The 21,986-nt window shown below is 42.5% G+C and overlaps 1 protein-coding gene across 12 annotated transcripts in view; it reads left to right on the top strand.

Moving 5' to 3' along the window:
• CFAP20DC (CFAP20 domain containing) overlaps positions 1–21,986 on the top strand; it is a 291,242-nt gene that overhangs the window by 133,576 nt on the left and 135,680 nt on the right. For all 12 annotated transcript variants that reach the window (XM_056804298.1, XM_007499981.3, XM_056804296.1 and 9 more), the window contains 3 exons: positions 6,408–6,522; positions 13,523–13,679; positions 19,502–19,666. In XM_056804298.1, the coding sequence (XP_056660276.1) occupies positions 6,505–6,522; positions 13,523–13,679; positions 19,502–19,666 (340 nt within the window). In that variant the 5' untranslated portion in view covers positions 6,408–6,504. The remainder of the gene's footprint in view (positions 1–6,407; positions 6,523–13,522; positions 13,680–19,501; positions 19,667–21,986) is intronic.

Raw genomic sequence — 21,986 nt, 5'->3', positions numbered from 1 at the left:
GCTTTTTTCTTTTCTACAGATAAAAAATCTGACGTAGAAATATAAAATGACCAAATATTGATTTTTCTAATTATCAGAAGAGTTAGGAATTATCCAAATTTTTCTAGATATGCAATTTTGTGGGTTTTTTTAATATTGAGCTTAAAAAATTGATCCTTAGAAGGGCAAGCTTCCTGGAATCACAATATCAAGTTGCTCTTAAGATATTACAGAAATAATTGCTGCAAATGTCTGTTAAAAGACATTAAAATGAAAATTTGAAACTGTTGAAAAATCAAACCACAAAAATAATGAGGTTTTAAATTTCTTTACAGAACACCAAAAAATATAGTCAAAATTATGTCAAAAGGTATACTAAATACTAAGTAACATGTTTATAACTTCATAAACTTAGAGCTGGAAGGGTCTCAGAGGCCATCTAATTCAACTCCTTGATTTTCCCAATGGGGAAGCCTCAAGCCAAGAGCTTAGAGGACCAACTGGCCCAAGGTCACAAACAAAGTAAGCCTTGGAGGCAGATTTTGAAGCCTGGTCCTCCTCTTAGGCTGTTATCTGATTGTTTTCTTTCATGCTGTTAAGATCTCATAAGATCATTTGCACTGGAAACTGCCTGTGAATGGAAAAAGCACAAAGTTATAGTCCTGGGGACTTCAGAGGTAATTTACCTTTCTAGAATAAGATGGCATTTCATTTCCATCTGGGCTCTTGCTGTAGGTGGAGGGACTGAGGGGGTGGCATTTTTGGTTTTGTCCTTTCTGGTATTAAGATCTCTTTGGTTAAGAAAATGAAATTAATTAAGAGCACTGCAGTTCTGCCCTCTGGCCCTTCCTTGGATCTCTGATCTTTTCCTGTGCACCTGAATATTCTGATAGGAATGTGAGCTCCTGAAGTTGACATTTTCTGCTAATAATGCAGATCACAATCTAGTCATGACAAGTCTGACCCAGCAAACCATTTACTTCTCTCAGACTCGGTTTCCTTATCTGAAAAATGAAGATAAAAGTAGCTGGACTGATAATATCCTTGTCAAATACTTTAGACATTAATGTACTGTCTCTCTTTCTTGCTCTTCCTTTCATTCCTCCACCCCTCTTTCCTTCCCCCTGTTCCCCCTCTGTATATGGGTATATGTCTGTATATATTTTTAGCTACTATGTATTAAATTTAACAAGGTACAAGCAAAATTCTTCTATATATGTGTTCTCTTCTGTACTTCCTTTTGTTTCGTCTGTGGTTTTTTGTTTTTTTAATTTAGTGATGTTCTTTTTTTGGCATTCTCATCAATCACTACCCATTAATTAATTCACCCTCTCTTCTCCCTTCTCCCAGCAAATAGATGCCCTCCCTGGTAACAATACTAAAGCAAAACAAATCAACTCATTAGTCATGTCTGAAAATGCACATCCTGTGCATCATTCTCCAGTCCATCATCTTTCTTCCAAAATCATGGTACCCGTGCTTCAACATAGAAGTCTCCTTAAATCATGATCAATCATTTTGATCAGAGAGCTGCACTTGTTCATAGCTGTTTTTCTTATTATTGAGGGGATGGTATCAGTTGTTCTGTTAGTTCTGCTCATTTCATTCTCCAGAAGTTCACCCAAGTTTTTTCCTGTTTTTCTGAATCTATCATTAAATGAAGTTTGCACAGCCATTAAAGAGAACACCATCAAGTGACTTAGGCATAGAGGAGCTACTTGGTATGGGGATACTAGACTTCAGCAAAAGGGATCTAGATAAGAATCAAAGAAGACTCTTCCCCATCACCAGTGAGTGCACCTAGCACTCCTGATTGATGCTGGATGTTGAAGGACCTCCTTTCAACACACATGTTTTTCCTTGCAGTTCACAGCACCGGTTGAAGTAGAGACTTTGCCATCACCATGTGTATTGAAGGTTTCCTACTCTAGGCTCTTGCTATATCTTCCTGGTTAGGGTATAAATGGTAACATTTTAATCCAGCATTATGTAGGAATTGGCTATTTGTTCACATTACTGAGAAATTGGCTTTCAGATTTGATAAATCTGTAGGTAAAGTCATCAAGAAGAAAAAGAAACATTCAGCTTTAAACACATCAATCCCACATCATCATTTTGCCCCCTAAGTTCATTCTAAGCCTGAAGAGAACATTAACAAATAGTGGCAAGTGATTGTGCACCCAGAAAAGAGCAGAGTAAAGAGGTAATCTGAACCGATGAGCTCCTTCTCTTGGGTGGTTACCACCATTTACTCCTATTCTCACTACAACTGCCATTGTGGGGGGGAAAAATAGTCAATCAAAGATGAAGATATAAAATAGAATTGAAAATTGAATTGAAAAGTAATTTTACTTTCAAATGTTTTGCAAATGTAGATGTTAAATGTGAAATGAATGCAGTTAATGACCATAGCTGAGAGTTATGCACCTGCTGATCACTAGAATATTATTATAAATGAGGTTGATTTTCTTGTTGACTACCTCATTTTTTCTCTACGTGGTCTCATTACTTTTTCTATCATCTGTCTGACCCTTATATATGAATGCTCAAGTACAGAAATAAAATATATTAACTCTTCTATGGCTTTAAAAATGCCTCTTTGTATACAAAAGAAGTGATGCCATTGCTGGCCTTCTTTCTAAGTATTTGAGGTCATTTTGGGATTTAGAAGATAAAGAAAGACCCGGACTTGCATTTTTAATGATGAGCTGCTTCCTTAATAGCATCGCAGTCATCTCCTTCACCCCAAGAAAATCCTTGGTTTTTCATACATGGTAGTTGGACTTTTCAAAACTAACTTTAAAACTTCTTAAAGGTGTTCTTAATTCTAAACAAGCTGTCCAGCTGTCTTTGAGAGAAATTCTTCTAGCATTTACTGTTTCTTGGCTATGTTAGTGATCTGACATTTCTTCTTTCAAAATTTTCAATATTTTATTTTTACATGTTGCTATAGTAGTTAATAGTTGTTTTCTGGTATTTTGTGATTCATGTTCTCTCCCTCCCAATCTTCTACCCTTTTCTCTCCAAAACAACAGGCAAGGTGATCTAAGTTGTACATGTGTTATCAGACAATACATATTTCCATGTTTGTCATTTGAAAGAAAACACATATCCCTTGTCTAGAGAAAAATTTGTGGAGGGAATAAAGAGAAGAGTGGCAAGCCGGTTCAGTCGTGTTCATACTCCATCAGTTCCTTCCAAGATCCTTGTGTTGGTTATAATAAAGTCATTTGCAGCTGATCATGCATTATTTTTGTTTCTACGTACCATATTCTCCTGATTCTGTTCACTTCACTTTGCATCACTTCATAGAAGTCTTTCCAGGTGTTTTTATTTTTGTTTTGTTTTGTTTTGCTTTTTTTTATAGTCATCTTGTTTGTTATTCCTTGTGGCACAATAGAGTTTCATTATAAGCATAAACTACAACTTATTCAACCATTCCAGTGATCTGACATTTCATTGACATTTCTCCCCCTAACATTGTAGATTGTAACCTCTTCTTAGGCCTCTTGGTTCACCCTTTCAAGCCCCAAGACGCTCTGCCTCACTTTGTCTCAACCCAACACAGTCCTGACCTTCGTCCACCAGCCTTTACCACCTTTATGGTCCAGAACTTTGAGCCCACTTTCTGAGTCTTTAAACCCCTTAAATCCGAGTCTCTTCTTAGTCTCTCTGTTTCCCACTTTGGCATTCTTTCCCTCCCTTCACAGTCTGAGTCATATAGGATGGTGAGATCTCTGAACTTGGTGTTAGGACCCACGTTCAGAACCTCTCAGACACTCCGTAGTTTTGGAGCCTTGGACACTTAAGCCTCTGAGATTCCTTCTCTGCAAGATGGGGATTTAATTTATCTACTCAGAGGCTCAATTGAGATAATTTGTAGAAAGCATTTTGCAAACCTTGTGGCCCTTTATAAACATCAGTGCTCTTCCATTTGGCCACTTGAACTTTGAATTATCAGCTGGAGTCTTGCTGACTGGTTCTGGCTTTTCTGTTAAACACCCAAAAAGAAAGTCGGTGGGTTCACTATAGAAGAGGTGCCTGATCTCCTGCCATTTGTGCCTTTGTCCTTGCCCAGATTGAGTCTGTCACAGGCTCTATCCCAAACTTTCTCTCCTTCCATTATTACTTCCTTCATCCCTTTCTCTTCCCATCCTCTCTGTAGAGGCCTGGACCTCCTATTTTACCGAGGAAATAGAGGCCATCTAGTAAGATATAGTTGAACGGAATTCCCTCATCCCTCCAGTTATAAAGCTACTTCTGTGTGCTGGATGCTGGCGTTAGGAGAACAAAAGGACTCCTATTTGTCCGGAGCTCCCTTTCTACTGGTGGAGATGACACGTAGCCCTTAAATATAACGGACCTAAATACAAATATGCACTGGGAGTCAGGAGAGCTTCACTGCCTCTTGGTGGAGAGGGCTTGTGTGAGAGCCCCTAGGCAGGCTTGGGGCTCTGATGCGGGAGGCCAGGGGGGCAGAACTGCCAGCATTGAGGAGGGGGAGCCTTGCCCCGTGAGGCCAGGATGGGAATTAAAGCTGAACAGAGGAGCTTCCAGTTCCTCTCTCCGCCTTGGATTAGTTACTGTACCTTTCTGGGTCACAGTTGGCTCCTCTGGAAACTATGGAATTGGACTCGGGGGCCTAGGATGCATTCGAGCGGCTCTTCTGGGGCCCTCTATGGAACTCGTGCACCACTGAGTGTATCGCAGAGGCCGAGCCTCGGTGAGGCACAAGGCCTGCGGAGGTGGCTCTGCTTTCTGGACTCAGTCCAGTTCTCCCCCAGCCCCTTCTCAGCTGAGCCATAGCACCGCAGGACTTTAGGTCTGTTTTATCGTCGATGATCTTTACCTGGGAACCTGATCCGTCCCTCTCACTAGATTGTGAGCTCCCTGCAGTTTTCTGAGCCAGGGAGGAATGGCGTCCACACCACTTTAGAAAGATCAGTCTAGTGACGGCGGCAGCGGGGAATGGTGCATGGAGAGAGAGCTTCCGCTTCCACCTGCAACAAAGACTGGCTGTGTGATTCTGACGAAGTCTCAGGACTTGTCCGTGCCCCCGGCCAGTCCCTGAAAACAAGTCCCCCAGAAGGTAAAGACGCGTATTGAGAGGCGCAGGTCTTTACAGTTCCCAGGAAAAAAAATCGTTGCTCTGTTAAAAAAAATCTGGCAATTTATCTTCAGTGTCTCCAGCCTTCCCTTGTCTCTTCTTCACTTCTCCAGTTCTTCCCTCTCCCCCGTCTGCCCTAAAAACTGCTTTCAATGAAAAATCCAGTGTTATTTGTCTGAATTTGCCAATGGAGTGGTTGCGTTTTAAGCCTTCTCTTTGCAAAATGGAAGCATTCAAGAATGCCAGGCATCATCAAGCAGGTGTGGAAGGTCTGAATTGATGCCCGCTGCTCATTCTGCCAGCCGCTGGACTAGCCCTACACTTAGATGTGAACCTCTCCCCAATCAGGAGGAGAGAGAACAGGGCCCTCCGGACACAGGGAAATGTTAGGTGATTCACAGATTGTTGGGTGGTGAGCAGGGTACTCTGTAACTGAGGGAAACAGCAAAGCCTCAGCAGTTTTAAAAGAATACGTCGGTAATCGTAAAACAGTGACGAAAGATGTTTTAACGAGCTCTTGCTAATTGTAGAAAATTACCAGTGTAGTAGAAATATGATGGCTAATAATAAGGGACCAATTCATCCTTGTTTCCAGATAAAAAGGCAGCCTAGGAGGAAGCGTTCATTCTCCAGGGTAATGATATGAGACAGTTAGGAAGGTGGCCCATCTTTGGGGTTACCACAGGATATGGAGTGTATAGCTGAGCCTGCTACTCTTGAAGCAAACCGAATCTTTGTGTTTCTTGCTGTGCTCAGTGAGAACCGGGAGAGTGAGCAACAAATGGATAATGTGATCATCCAGGTTTCCAGAGAAGTTCCACTTGCCTTGGAAGTGAAGCCGGGCAGCCTAGTTCGGGCTCTGTCTTGAAGCAGGACAGAGAGGCTCTAGAAAACAACAGGTGTACCTTTAGGGAAGAAAAGTCTCCAATGTACCCTATTTAGTGGGTAATGGTGTGGCCCAAGATGACACAAGCTTAAGGGGCTAGAAGGAGTATGATTATTAAAGGCCTGGGGAATCAAAGGTCTTTCTCATTTCAGGGGAATGAAGCTTTTTCATAGACCATGAAAATCTCCTATAAAGTCCTGAGATAAATTAGCATGTCAAGTGAACTTAGGCCTACGTCCTTGTTGGCAATTTTGAATTTAATGATAGAAACTTCATTAATAATCATATGACAAGGTAATCCTTAAGTTCCAGTATTTCCTATTCCTCCCATATGGGCCCACTTTATGAATTAGACGATATTTTATGGAATTTGCAATGGATTTTCCAAAGGTGGTAGTTGATATTTCTTACTTTTTCCCCCCTCTTTTTTTCCAGGATAACTGATTTAGGGAACATTAAACGAAGACTGTATTTATCAACGGTCCATAAGGAGCTATCTGCAACCCCACTCCATGCAAAAATTCCACTTTTTATGATCAAGCGCAAAATTGTAGGTATCTTTTCAGTGTTGTGTAATTGAAAAAATATTTATGTCTAGTGCTAGAAGTTCTCAAATTTTAAAAGATAACAGTTTGAAGAAATAAGGCCTTATAAATTACTCTTGTGAACCTCTCATGTGAAGGAATTTTTCTTGTTTGTTCCATTATTTCTAAGAATTAAATTATATGTGTTGCCATAATTAGAAAAGAATAAATTTGATAATGTCTTGAATTTATAGATTCACAGAGCAATCTTTGTTAATTGACATTTTGTTAGTATATAAACTGTGTTAAATAAGCATTTCTTTCCTAAATTCAGCAGAATACAAATCCCATTATCTAATGAGGTCAGTGTTGTTCTATTTGTACCCATTAATATCTTTCCTAGGCCCATATGTCCATTTAACAAATGTCCATAAATAATATTTGCAGTACTGAAACAGCTAGTAGGATTCAGGCTAATCTTTAGGTGACTGCAATAAACCTCACTGTTGATCCCAGACGTATTTTGGCATTAATCATTTGGGATCCTTTTGCCACCCCTGTCAGCCTTGCTCATTACACAGCAGGTCTTTAGTAAACTTATGTTTGTTGAATCAGAACCAAAGTGAATATTCTAGAAGGCTTCCACTGTAATGGGAAGATGACCTGAGCTTTCCACTTGCTGTCCCTGAGGCTAACACATGGATTTCTCTTTGTGTCCTTAAAAAATTAGGAGATATTTTAGCAAGTCTGAATAAATCTAGACTTAAACTTCATTACAATCTGGTGTTTTTGACACATTGAGAATACTGATTTGTTAAATGCCAAGATAGTTGACCACATCTCTGCTAATTTGTCATCATTTCTTGTATTAGATTTTATCTCACAATTTATATTTGTGACAAATCAGTCTTTAGTGATTATGCTTTGCATGCTGGCTTCTCTGCATTCTCTACTTGCATTGTTTTTTGTAGTATAGAACTATTTCGTTACAGTCATGTACCACAGTCTATTTTCCCATTCCTCTGCCATTTTTGCTATTGAAAAAAAAATGCCACTATAAATGTTTTAGTATATGTAAGTCCTTACTTTCTGACTTTGACCTCCTTAGGATAATGCCTAGTCATGAACTCTGAGTGAGAGGGTATGGGCATTTTAGTCCCTTTCATAGTATAATTCCTGGTTGATTTCTAGAATAGTTGGATCATTTTAAACCTCCAACAATAAGGGGTCATTTCGCCAATCTTTCTCCAGCCCCTCTAACATCAACTAGGTCATCTTTTGTCATTTTTTTCCAGTTTGTTGAGTGTTAAGTGAAACCTCAATTTGGGTTGGTTTTTTACTTTTATTTGGAGAAATCTTCATACATTTGTTAATAGTTGACAAGTTTTATTTTAAGAATAGTTTGTATATATCCTTTGATTACTTATCAGTTAAAAAATGGCTCTTGATATTTTACATGCTTTATATGAATTCATACTTGTTACTTCTGTTTTTAAGAGGTTTATAACTTTATTAATGCATGGAACTTTGGATAAAGACATTTTCTACCCATGCAGATTGGCTTCTATTCTGCAGGTGATAACTTTGGATAATTATCTAGAGGCACTGAAGGATGACTAGCTTGACTAGGGTCACATGAGCAGAGTATGTTAGTGGCAGGACCAAAGGGCAAGTTTGCATGACTGAGACCCCCTTTCTCTGTCCATTATGCATACTGCTACACCTCTCTCTCTCTCTCTCTCTCTCTCTCTCTGTGTCTCTCTCTGTCTCTCTCTCTCTGTGTCTCTCTCTGTCTCTCTGTCTCTCTCCCTCTCTCCCTCCCTCTCTCTCCCCCTCTCTGTCTCTCTCCCTCTCTCTGTCTCTGTCTCTGTCTCTCTCTGTCTGTCTCTGTCTCTGTTTCTGTCTCTGTCTCTCTCTCTCTCTCCCCCTCTCCCTCTCCCTCTCCCTCTCCCTCTCCCTCTCTTTCTCTCCCCCCAGCCTGACCTTGCTTCTGAGTACCATACTCCCATGCTTACTGCCTCTGTGTGTCTTTAGCATATATAGTTACTCACATTTGCATTGGCCTCTCCACCTGAGTATACTTAAAACTGAATTTATATCTTTGTCCTTGAACATCTAGCTGTTGCCAATTTTGCTCTCTCTGTGTCACTACCATTCACCTTTTCTTTGTTGTTCTTAAACCCTCCTCTGGAATGATTCCGAGCCCTATCCTCCAGTACAGTCTTCAAGAAGATGGTTTACAGATTGGAGGCCTTCCTCTGGGGTCTTGGTCTCATAGACTTGGACCTGAAAGCCACCATAAAGTCTTTGTTCCTAATGGCCTGAGAGCTTGGTCCAACATTCTTATTTTACAGAGGAAGAAATGGGAGTTCAGAGGGTTTATCCCTTATCCCAGCCCATAGAGTTTATAAGCGGCAGAGGGAGGGTCCGAATCCAGGTCCTTCGATTCCAAGTACACCACAGTCCAGTTCACTTTTGAGTTAAAGATTTCCTGAGGCTACTTCATGCATGTGCTGTCACCGCTGCCTCCAACTTCTGTCCAGTTTCTCTCTCCATTATCTTTTGAGTAACTTACATTTCGGTTCTTTGGAAGGGAACGTCTCATAGTTCACCATCATGTAGTATCACTGGAAGACGACTGCTGTGAAAAAGATAAATTGCTAAATGAGTTTTGTTTGAGCAGCGAGGAATCGTTAAAGTCACCATCATTTTCCAAATGCATGTCTTCCTTCCAGGTCTGTGCCGAGTTCATTGTCTTTCGGAGATCAGCGCCTGGCCAAAACAACCTAGACAGCAGAGCTTCTTAATCCACTTTCCCCCATGTGACAAGTTTGGTCATTATTTCATTGAAGGGGTTCTGTCATTTTCTGGGTTTTGATACAACACAGTATCATCCGAAAACAGGCACATGCGGAAGGAAGACTATCCAATTCATAGAGAAGTTCTCTTTGTCCTAGGGGACCATTTTTACCTTAAGATCTAGTTAATGCCATTTTTTGTCTTATGATGAGAAGTTTTTAGCACACCTTTACTCAATTCTGAAATTCCCCTTTGGAACTCTAGTCTCTTTAAGGAGCTCCAGCTGTGCACATCCATCTACTTGTAAACATGAAAATGGAGGTCCTCCCCAGACACCTCACCCTGAGCATGCCCAGAGCCAGACTCACTGCATTTCCCCCGAGCCCATGTCAGAGGTGTCACCTTCCTATCCCGTGACGTCCTCAGGATCAGCTACGCCTCGCAGCCGCCAGGGGCAATCGGGTAGCAGACCTTAGTGATTCTCTCCCCACAGTATCTCTCCCTCCAGACCCCTCTGTCCCCTGCCCCAGTGCCCCTCCTTACATGTGGCCTCCTGGCTTTTCTCCCCATTCCAGCCTGGCTACACTCAGCTGCCGAAATGATCATCCCAGAGTACAGTCTGACTGCTGGTGTTTCATCTCAAAAATGGGAATAAGAGTAAAAATTTCAAGAGCAGCCACAGCACCTGCCTCTCAGGGATGTTGTGGGAAACACACGAGACAGCCTTTATGAAGGGTGCCCAAGAGGCTCCCTCCACTTATTCCCTTTATTCTCTGGTCTAAACTGCAGACTCTTTTCTTTGGTCTTTGAAGCCCGTGGCAATCGGACGCCAGCTGTCCTTTCCAGCTCATTACACATGACCCCTTTGCGTGCTCTGGTGTCCAGTCAAGCCCATTGACTTGCTGCGCCTCCTCCCCGGGAAACTCCTTCTCTATCCAAAAGCCTGCCCAGTATGTGCTTCCTGCCCTCCTCTGCCTCTTAGAATCCCCAGCCTCCTACCAGGCTTATGCCGCATGCCGTCCCCTATAGTAAGGCTTTCCCAATCCCTCTCATGACTAATTGCTCCTGCTCCAGGTTGCTTTCTTTATGTTTATTTCTGTGTGTACGTGTTGTTTTCTCTGCCAGCCCTTTGAAACAAAGACTCTTGTTTCTGTTTCTATTTCCCAGGACCTGCACGATACCTGCCCCTTAGTAAATGCTTAATAAATGTTTATTGATTGAGTGGGAGAAATCATCATGCCATATAGGTGTAGACATTAACACGAATAATTCTGATGACTTGTCAAGCCATTGGCCACGTTTTTCCCCTTAATCCTGAACCGTATTTGCCAATATAGTTTTAGCTATCTCCTCCACCTGCCTTTGCATTAAGGCCACTGAGAAGAAGCATGATGGTTAACCAAGCTGGCCTTGGAACCAGACCTATCTGGGTTCTGATGCTACTTCTTCCACTGGCCGCATGATGCTGGGCAACGTATTGAACCTTTCAGTGCCCCTCGAAAACCCTCTAAGACTATACATTGAAGAGAAGGCACAGTGTGTGTCTGCATGTACAAGCCAGGCACCAAATAGACAGGCACTAGCAACTGGTGGGACCCAGAAGGACTGGCCTTCTGCAGAAGGTGGGACTTGAACCAACTCTGAAAGGAAACCAAGGATTCCAAGAGGTGGGAAGAGATGGGGGAGGACATTCTAGGCATGAGGGACACTAAGTGTGAAACCCCAGATCAGAGACATTTAAAGAGCAATGAGGAGCTGTTCTGGGTGATTTGAGGGGAGTCATGTGAGGAGACTGAAGACTAAGTAAGGGTTAACCAAGAGCTGAGGGACTTTAGGTGCTGTAGGGAATTTGGATGGGATCCTAGGCATAATATGGAGCCAGTAGACTTTACTGAATAGGGAGGGATGCTGTATAAAGGGCTGCATTTAGGGAAATGATTAGGACCTGAATGAAGGAGCACAGAGAGATCTGAGAGGCAAAGGGATCAGTTTGGAAACAAATGCAAGACTCCAGTTTAAGAACTGAGAAGGACCTAAACTTGAGTGATGACTGGATACATGGAGAGGAAAGGCTAGGCAAGAGATATTTTAGTGATATAAATAATGGGATTTGGCACCTGATACAAAGTAAGTATTAGGAATCAAGGATAATATCAGGGATTTAAACCTGAGTGACTGGGAGGGGTGTTTAAGGTGTCTACAGAACAACAAATTTAAAATATCCCACAATTGGTGCTGCCAGAATGGAACTCAGGAGGGAGTAGGACTAGACATCTACAGATTTCTCTCCATATAAATGGGAGTCACGTGCCTAGAGATAATAGTCAACTTCATGGTTTCTGATGAGTTCACCAAGAGAGAGGTATAGAGAGAAGGGGGCCAAGTGCAGAGTCTTTGGGGTACCCTCCTAGTTCCTAAGCATGAGATGAAAAATGTCATATGATGATCCAATAAAGGAGACTGAGAAGGAGCCCCCCACCAGGTAGGAGAAGGAAGAGAAAGCAGTGTCATGAAAATAGAGAGGAGAAAACATTAAGGAGAAGAGGGTGAATGACTATGTCAGAGGCTGCTGAGAGGTCAAGATGGATGATGATGATGATGATGATTATGATGATGATGGTGGAGAAAAAGATCATTAGATTTGGAATGAAGATATCACTGAGAGTGTAATTTCAGTTGAGTAATGGATTTAGAAGCCAGATTGCTGAAAATAGAATGAGAAGAGAGGAAATGGAGATACCTCATGCAAGATGAGAGGAAGGCAAAGAGAGGGAAAAGAATATTCTCAACCTTATCTTCCTCCCCATTTCCTTTGCCTCTTCTCCCTGCTTTAGGAGTCACATTTCTTTGGAAAGATCTTCAGATACTTTGAGTGACTTTCAGGTCAAGCTCCTCTGCAAAAGTACAACTCTTAAAAACTCAAACATTACTCCATCAGGCTCAAGGCCTATACTTGGGCCAACCTGGAAAACCATCACCTTGATGTCTTAATCCTATCCCAAGGATGTGGCTGTGCTTAATTACCATTTTGAATGTTAGGAAATTGAATCCTAAAGAGGTTAAGGGGCTTGCCCAGAGGGACATTGAGTCATTGTGAGAGGTGGAGCTCACACTTGGTTTTTGTAAATTCAGGACCCAGACTTCACTCTACCACATTACTCAGATAACTAAGAATTGACTCAGTTTTTCAGTGTAGCAACAGTCCTGGCTTCACTTCTCTGTGTAATGTTTATAGATAGAAACATTGCAGTTTTGTTCTGTAGAATGAAGGTAGTTGTAAACTGACAAGTTAGCATTTCAGTATAATTTGTGCTTTTATAGCATCAATGAGAAGTCCTAGTTTCATAAAAAAAAAAAATCAAAATTCAGTGCTTAAAATCTTTTGGAGTTTTTCTTTTAAATCCTTATGTTCTGTCCTAGTAAGAACTCTAGGACAGAAGAGCAAGGCTAAGCAGTTGTGGTTTAGAGACTTGCTCAGGGTCACACAGCTAAGTGGTGTCTGAAACCAGACTTGAACCCAGGTCCTCCCAACTCCAGGCCTGGTGCTCTATCCACTGTGCCACCTAGCTGCCTCCAGTGCTTAAAATCTTCAAATTTTAAATATTATCTCTGATCAGCCCTTACCCAGACTGTTGGGGATGGGGTCTTAACCTTGTAGGTAAGTGATCTTTTTCTTCTTTTCCTTAATGCAGTCAGACTGTTTGGAGACTGTTTAAGGAACTCTTCTTCTGATTGTTGAATGAAAAACATTTGGCTATAAGAGACTTGCCAAGACCAATACCAAGCACCCTTACAAGGGGACTGAGCAGTTGGTCATCTGATTATGAGTAGCTATTCTTGCCCAGAATTTAAAGCCAGACTTGGGTCCAGTACTTGTATTTTTAAATGTTTATAAATAAACTGCTCAAACTATGCCCTTTGCAGGCAAAGGGAACTCTTGATCCTTTGCTTTCCACATGTAAGTGGTCAAACATGTCTGTTAAAATAGCACCCAATAGCACCTCTGCGTCCAGTTTTATTTCCCAAAGTCTGTCATGGACAAGCATGATGAAGGAAGGATGCTGTAGGATTTACAGTTTATTTACAATTATCTAGGTGAGAATGTAGGCTGTTACTTAGGTCCCCTGAGGAGAAAGAAGGTGGGGATTTGGGGTATCTCAGTAACTGCCTTCACTCGCCACTTGTGCATCTGTGACTAACCACCACTGGCTTGGACCTCTGTTTCAGTGGTGCAATCTGTGCATTGACTTGGTGGCCTTCACCAGCGACATTTTCAAGGGAGCCGTTTTCCAGTCTTTGGATGGAATTATTGTCTCTGCCAACTGCAAGCTCCGAAAGATCTTCACCCTGAAGTCCAAGCCTCGAGACACGGCTGATAGAGATGGTGTGTGTGGACGTGGCTCTCAGTGGGTTGTCATCTAGCTAGCTGGGCCTCTAGCCTAAATTGGTGCAGATCTCTTTCAGGACGTAATAGCAGGTTGAGTGTGGGTACAGAAAGACAGGTCATGTTCTTTTATATATCTTAAAACTTTTTCTTTAAATTAGCAATGATCATAATATTTTGAATATTTTACAAACATTTTTAAGAAACCATTTGAGAAAAAGCATATTATTTTAAATCATTCCTCAGTTTCTTCATCTGCAAAATGATCTGGAAAAGGAAATGGCAAACCATTCCAGTATCTTTGCCAAGAAAAGGGGTCACAAAAAGTCAGACATAACTGAAAAAATGACTAAAACAACAACAACAAAATCAGGCTAACCTAGGAAAGGGGCAGAATTATTTTTCCCTCCAAAACTACTTCAGAGGAAAGTACATGAAGTGAATGCAGTCATTCAGTTTACTTTAGCAATAGGATGTACAAGTTCCCAGTTCTTCTGCTTAGGTGGCTTTAATCAAGAGAAATATTATAGAGGCTTTGTGAGAATATAATCTCTCCAAAGCCCTGGCCGGGAGAATAGAAATAAGTCCAACCAGAGAAAAAAAGTCATAATACTTGCTAATGGCTGATGTAATAATAGCAGTCACTTGTAAAGGCCCCGAAGGCTTGCCTGCTCTCATTTGATCCCTACAGCAGCCAAGAAGTAAAGCACTCTGAGTACTTATCCAGGATTCTCCAGTTAGGACATTCCAGAAGTGGGATCGAAACCCAAGTCTCTTCTGACTCCGGGGTCAACAGTCTTTCCCACATCCCAGGTTGCCTCCCTTATAACTTTCCCTCTTGCATTGCTAGGATAAAACTATCTATAAATAATCAAAACTTAATAAATATTACTTATTAGTAATGAGAACTGAGGAATTTATCACATAAACAAAGGGGAATGATAATACTTATTGCATGTCTTAGTTGCCCTCAAATGCTGTGGCACATTGGCAGGAACACTGGGTTTGGAGACAGGGATCTGGATTCAAAGTCTTAACTGTGTGATTTTACTACCTGTGTGATCTTGGGTGAGTCATTTAAGGTCTTGAGGGACCTCAAGTTTCTTAGTTGTAAAGTAAGGAGTTGGATTAGATGCTTTCTAAGGCCTCAAAAGGCTTTTGATCTCACAGTCATGATTTCACCAATTTTGCCAACTCCGCTGGTGATGCCTCCATAACTTAGATTTTTTTATTAGTTACTAGGACCAAGGCCACCTTTCATGGTGGCCTTTTGAGGATGGGCCTCTCCATACTTAGCTAATTTGGCCCTTGGATACCGTCTGGACCTTGGTGCCAGGCTGGTCCTCAACCTTATAAAATTCTTCCCCTACTCTAGAGGACCCCAGGATCCCTCACCAGAATTAGGCATCAAAGTAGGATTTTTTAAAAAGGGAGTAGTTTTATTCAGATTAATGAGATAATATTTTTAAAGCTATTTAAGATCCTCTTCAAAGGCACTGGACAACTGTGAAATGTTCCATTTGATTATAGATTTCGGGTAGAAAAAAATGTGTACTCTCATGATGTACCTTACTGATTCTGGTGGTAAAGGCATTGAGTAACTCACCATAGGATCATTGTGGGCTACATGAACCTGTCAGCCTGTGCCTAAGTAGCCTTTTCCCTTTGGATACTGTTCTGCTAGACTCCATTGTAGCCTAGGCTGGCCCCTGGGATTTCTAGCAAACACCGTTCACGTTTGGCCCTAGGAAGCAAAACCCATTTTCCAGATGATCTGAACAAATCCATTTTCCTTTCAGGAGCTGGTGTACACTTGCCAGAACACTGCCCGTGTGTATAGGTGGCATCCACTCCATAGACCATTTTTCATTACTTGTAATTTAGAAGGAAATTTTTCATGTCTGAATTTTTATGGGGTGTTTTCAGGTGATGATAGCTGAATGACAGACCCACTAGCTAATGAAAAAAATCAGAGAATTGATTGACATTTAGTTTGGACTGTTCTTACATTATTTTATTTACATATAGGATTTCTGCCACCCCAGGATGAATTGCACCAGTTTTAATTTTTAAGGTAGACAATAAATAATCAAAAGATGACTTAGTGGCCTTGAATGTTGTGTTTAAAATTGGAGTAGAATCTGACTCAGTTCCATTTAGGGTAAATCATCTTGCTCTCCTGCAGTCAGAAAAATGACTAGTCAAGGAGTTTCAGGTTTTGGTTTTATATGCTAAGATGTATAGTCTTCCCCTCTCCTCCTTTTTCTTATTTTCTTTTGTTTTGGTTTGGTTTCTGAGGGGAAAGGAAAGAGCTATTTAACTTCTACCCTTCATTTTTCTCACCTATAAAATCAGGCAACCAGATGACTTAGTGGATAGAGCTTGGGCTACAGTCAGTAAGACCTGAATTTAATCTGGCCTGATAATCTTACTAGCTGTATGACCCTAGGCCAGTCACTTAACCTCTGTTAACCATAAGCCACTAGAGAAGGAAGTGGCAAACAGTTTCAGCGTCTTTGCCAAGAAACTTCCTAGGCAGTACTGGCATGTTATTTTCCATGGGATCACAAAGGATCAGACACAACTGAACAAGAACAACCAACAAAATGAGGTAGTTAAAGTAAAGGATCTCCATGATCTTTCCCAGATTAACATCTGATTCTCAGGGTATTCTAGTCCAAGGCTTACCCAGCTGTCACACAGATTCCTTAACTCCAGAGAAAGTTTGAGATGATGAAGTTTTATAAATAGCATTAGTTGGACTTAGTTGTGATTTAATTCTTACTTTTTATCTTTACTGTCCTTACTTATCCACAGCCAGATTAACCATTTAATTCTGTAAGAATTTAAGTTATGAGACTGGCCTTAAATTAATAAAATTTATTAGAATAACTTGGATAGGTAAAAGATGGGAAATAGTAGAAAGATAAGAGTAAAATAGTCTAATCTAGCTCCTACATGGATGCTCTCAGCCTGACCTCCAGCAGCAGCTTTTTTGATCAGTCACCAGAGACAGAGAGAACGAACACTTCCTCATTCATCCCTTTTATCCTCTCTCACTTCCATATCAAACTCAGTGTCACATACCCTACATAGGTGACGCAGACTCATGCACACTCACACAGAGGCATGCCACCTGCATGACCCAGAAAGAGGAGGAGGGTAGAACTTCCCTCACACAATTACCCCCTTTGATTCTTTGGGAGACCAGCATGTTCAAATCTTTTCTGGGAGATTGACATGTCAGGTCTCCCCAATGAATCATTCTACATATGTAGCCTATACATCTAAAGATTCTCTTAGTAAAGGTGTATAAAATATTGCATCTTACATAGAAGGAATTACAACAATTTGGGGAATAAGAGGAAAAGAAAAGGGAGAAAGAAAACAAAAAATGTTTGATAGATGCATTGACAAAAAGCCAATTAAGGGGAAGTCCCATTTGACATAAGAGTTTACATTCAGAATAAATGATAGTTTCAACCTCCTTCAATTCAGTTCATTATATCCCAAAGTTCACTCTGGATGTCTGGATGTAGTGTGTGAGTTCTGTAGGCATCCTCATGGCATCTTCAGAAGATCCACTTTCTTGATTTGGGGTGTTACCCGTTTTCTCTTCCTAAAATTGCCTTAAAAGATCTTAACCCTTGGATTTTAGGATAATGACATGATTCCATAAGAGTACAAAGGAAAGAATAAGTGCAGAAATAAAATGCATCGCAGGAGACACCATTGGATCCTTTTGGTCTGAACTGGAATTTGGGCTGTTCACCACATTGTGGGTCTCAGACTAGAGATCTGAAGTTTGCTCTCCTTTGTGTTTGTCTGTATCAAAAGCTGGTGGATTTTTAGTCTGTCTAATGACAGCATTTCACAAGCCTTTTTGGGTTTTGTGAAAACACATGTAGTGGGACTTGAGTACATTTAAAATCTTATTGTGATTTTGACTGATTTTTTCCCCTAACAAATCTATTCTTGAAGCCTATACCACTGGGGCAGTCCTAAAACACCAGAATTTCCATGATTTTTTTCAGGGCATCAAAATGATTCATTCTTTTTTCTGCAGTGCCCTTAAGGACCTCCAGAATGTCATTCCTCCTTTAAAATGAAATCTTGAGTTTACTGTCTATGTCGGAATCGAGGTGGAATCTATTCTTCATCTTTTTCTAACTTTGGAGACGCTAAAAGGGCATTTATAGCCTCAGCAGGGGATTGGGTAATGCTTTTGTCAAATGCTGTCTATTTTGAACAGAGTTCATTTGCCCACAGGCTCCATGTGCTTGGTACTTTGCCTTTCTTTAGGGCAAACTAAAGAGAGAATGTTGTAGCAGAAAGAGACTTCCAGGTGCTAGTGTAACTGGGTAGCCCAAGTTCCTCTTCTGTAAAGTATGGATAAACTCCTCAGAAATCAGGCATGAAACGCACTTGGTAAAGCTCAGCCAGTGGAGGCAGCAGCTCTGGCAGTTGCATCGTAGTAAGGGGGCCGTGCCCGTATGCGAGGCTTAATGAATGTTGAAATGAGCAGCATTAGAAACTGTCAGTTCCCGGAAGTGTCTTTGCCGTCTCGTAGTCCAGACAACGAGGACATTCGGCTGGCTCATCCTGAAGATTACAGCTAGTCAGACGGCTCCTTGGGGCGTGCAGGTGGCTGACCTTCTCGCAGTGCCTGCGGGTTGTGCCAGCCGCACCAACACGGCAGCTTCACCCGGGGCCCCCGTGATGTTGGCTGAGAACCCAGAGCCGGCTTGGATAGCCTTTTAGCCACAACAACTCTTACTGGCCGTGTGACCCTGAGACAGTCATGTCACCACGGTCCGTAATTGCGGCTGGAGACTTTCCATTCCTCCTTCATACTGGTGAGAGCCTAGATTTAGCCCCAGAAGGCAGCTCAGAGGCCGTCCAGTCCAACCGTGCATTTTACAGGTGAGGATCCCGAGGCCCCAAAGGGCAGAGCAGCCGGCGGGGTGCCAGGGTCTCGGGCTCACATTGCCTTCAGCAAGTTTATCTCTTTTCTCAGCTACCTTTCTGTGAAGATGTCTGGAAGTGAAGAGTGGTGGAAAGATCCTTATGGCTTCTCCTATAAAGGATTTCCCACCAGACTGTAGAAGTGGCCATCCTTTGGGGTGACTTCCTATCGCGGTGGATTTGACTTACATTCACATGTAGCCACTGTGAGTCTAATTGTCGCTAGCTAGTGAGAGGTCAGCTGCACTTGTCTTGATTTTGAGGACACATCAGAAAGGAACCTTTAGGTCCTGGACTCCATTGCTGTGGGCACTCCCCCCTGCCCCGGGCAGCTCACGCGCTCCCCACTTCTCATCTCCACCATCGGTGTGCTGAGTGTGCTCTCTGTCCATTTTCATCTCTCTTTAAAAAAAACCCGCCTTTATCTTCTTTCTTAGATTCTCTCCTGAGCATCAGTTACCAGGCAGAAGAGTGGTCAGGGCTAGCCAATGGGGGACAGGAGGGTGGTAAGTGACTTGCCCAAGGTCACACACAGCTAGGCAGTGTCAGAGGCCAGATTTGAACCCAGGACCTCCCTTCTCTAGACCAGCTCTCCATCCACCTAGCCTTGCCTCACCTCATTCTTTTTTAAGCTCCATTGATTTTTGCGTTCCCATCCACCAGTGTTTGGATCCCTCCTGTCCTGTGTCTTTGGAGTGGCTGATAGAAAACTCACTTTTACCTCGTTATAGAAACCGTGCTAGAGAGGGGCAGAGAGAAAGACAGAGAGAGACACACCCAAGAGAGGGGCTGATTTCTACCTCCCTGTAGGCCGGGGATTTCTTCGTTAAAAAGGGCGTTTCTCCCTTCGTTTTCAGATATCTATGGTGCTCCCTTCACAGCAGAGGAGCCTACGGAGATCATTCCTCGAAGCTGCCAGTTAACTACGGATGTTCCTCAAGTCACACAGCTGCTAAACATGACCAAGCTGCGCCAAACGGAAATGAAATTTGGAGGGCAACCCTTAGCATCCACAGAACCAGGTATAGTTGGAGGAGCCCCGCTAAGCCGCCGCCGCCGACTTAGTCCGTGACGCACCTGGCTGTTCGGTTTTGTTTTAGTTAAGGCGAACAATGGAAGGCTCAAGTTGTTGGCTGGCCAGCCGATGAGGGCTGCATTTGTGGAGCGTAGAATCTGAGAAGCCCCGTTCCTGCGGGTCTAGAACCTGCTCTCGCTCTCGGGTCCTTGGCTTTCCCGCTCCTCGGCAGGCCCTTCCCGGCGTCTCTCTCCCTCGGCCTTTTCCCTGCGCTCTCTGGGGGCACACACGGCCTCATGTGTCTCCCTTATCCATCTCCCTCTCATCCCTTCCATGAGGCCGCTTAAAGCGAGGGGATGACCGCTCAGTGGCTGCTGCGTCTCGGGGTGAGGTGAGGACTTTGGGTCAGACGGGTTCTGACTGTGGAGTCTCACGTCTCGTCGGGGAGCCGAGAGGCAGTCACGAAGCTGAAAGAGCCGCGTGAAGCGGAGGGAGCTTTGGGAGGGCAGGAGGAGCGCCGTGAGTGTGGATGGTGCGGGGAGGTGCCCAGTGCCAGGGCCACACGAGCAGCCCCTCGTGCCCACGCCCCCTGAACGAGGCTGCTTTTAGTAGCAGACTCTGCTGCCCACAGGCACTTCTTGTGGGTGACCATTCGAGCTCCTGGTCTCTGGCTGGCCCCTCATTTTGGTTCGGGCCCCGCCTCCTCCCACCTTCAATTAGAATTAAATTTTAATTTTTAATTTTAATTAGAATTAAAAAATTAGAAGGGAATAGAATTAATGTGTTTTGAGGAGCACCAGAATGCAGAATGCAGGCTAGAATAACCTGTCCTGTAAATAAATCTGAGTTTAACGACACAGGACAAAAGAGGAAATTCAATAATAAAGATAATTTTGAAACCTTTTTTAGAAAGAAAGCTAGAACTAAAGAAATTACCTACTTCTTGAACACCCCAAGCCACAGAAATACAGGAGGATTTGAAAAATATAGTTAGCAATGACGGTAAAGGGACAATAATATAATAGAAATTTGTGATGGAGAGAAACTGAGGCAAAATGTTCTAAGTATTATCATTTTATTATTAAGGCTAACTAACAGTTGCCAATAAATGCGATCTAACCAGGAATGTGTCTGATAGTAGATAGATGACATTAATCTCCCTCAACTTCTAATCAGTCAAGTGCTGAGGTCACAACCACAATTTACATCAGTTTATCACCAAAGGAGTAACATCCTCTGGAATGTCCAGTCATCGGCAGTATCTGAGGGAGAACAGTTTTATGATTGCACCAGATTAGAATATACTGAGTTTCTTGTGCCTGGAAGCTCCAGAGTAGAACGTAAGGGGCAGAGGTTGGCTCCTACTGCAAAATGGATCTATAGCTTCAGGCTTGAGAAATTCAAGTTCCTTATGGCCTAGTACCAATGGCATAGTACATTGATTTAAGCCTTCATAAAATAATGCAAAATAAAGTGGAGTATCAGCTTTCACCACTTCCATAACACAGGCCAGTAAAAGACTTCTTCCTAAATGTACACAAGGGGACAGGAATGAAAGCAGCAATCTGGTAGAGGTATCAGTGATAAAGTGGACCAGGAGCATTGTGGCCAGAACCTGATAGCACCTTGCCTACAGGTGAATGCTTCTTCTATGGGACTGTGGGAGGGTCCGTGAAAGATAGAGAAGGAAGTACAGGGGAAAGGTGACCCATGTGGCCTCAGAAAGAGAAGCTTCATCAGGGATGAAGAGGAGAGGAAAGATTAAAGGGGGGAGAGAAGGAAAGAGACCTTTCTCTGGAGGCTGAATGGATTCTGCTGAAGAATACTAGACATTGTACCATATGAGCCCAAAGGGATTTGATGCCTGAAAAGTTTACTTATCTTGAGAGGAAGGAGGCAGAACCGCTTGGAGCAACTGGCACCTGGAGAAACAGGAGAGCATGGACAGAGGGAGGACATTTCTAGGTATGTGTTGGGGGAATCCCCAATAGAACATATTGATCAGTAAGGCAGGGAAATGTGGGGAGGGGTGCCCTACCATGGAGCAATGAACTCTGACATCTACAATAATAGGCATTGTTCTGAGAGAGAGGCACAATGGAAATGGGCAACTCACAGGTTAAGCCCTGCCTAGGCAGTGGCAGACATATCCTACAGGGCAGAGCCCAGAAGAGATGCTTTGGAAACTTTGATTGTATAGAGAATACTAAGAAAAGACAGAGACCAGATAATTAATTATAGGTGGCATGAATCAGAGAATTAGAGTCTAGAGAAAATAAGAAAAGATGGAGAATGAAGAAAGTAAATCAAATCTTTTAGAAAGGTAT

Source organism: Monodelphis domestica, chromosome 7, assembly GCF_027887165.1.
Source record: "Monodelphis domestica isolate mMonDom1 chromosome 7, mMonDom1.pri, whole genome shotgun sequence".
NCBI lineage: Eukaryota > Metazoa > Chordata > Mammalia > Didelphimorphia > Didelphidae > Monodelphis > Monodelphis domestica.
The sequence above is the reverse complement of the archived record's forward strand: the minus strand, read 5'-3'. Positions and strand labels throughout refer to the sequence as shown.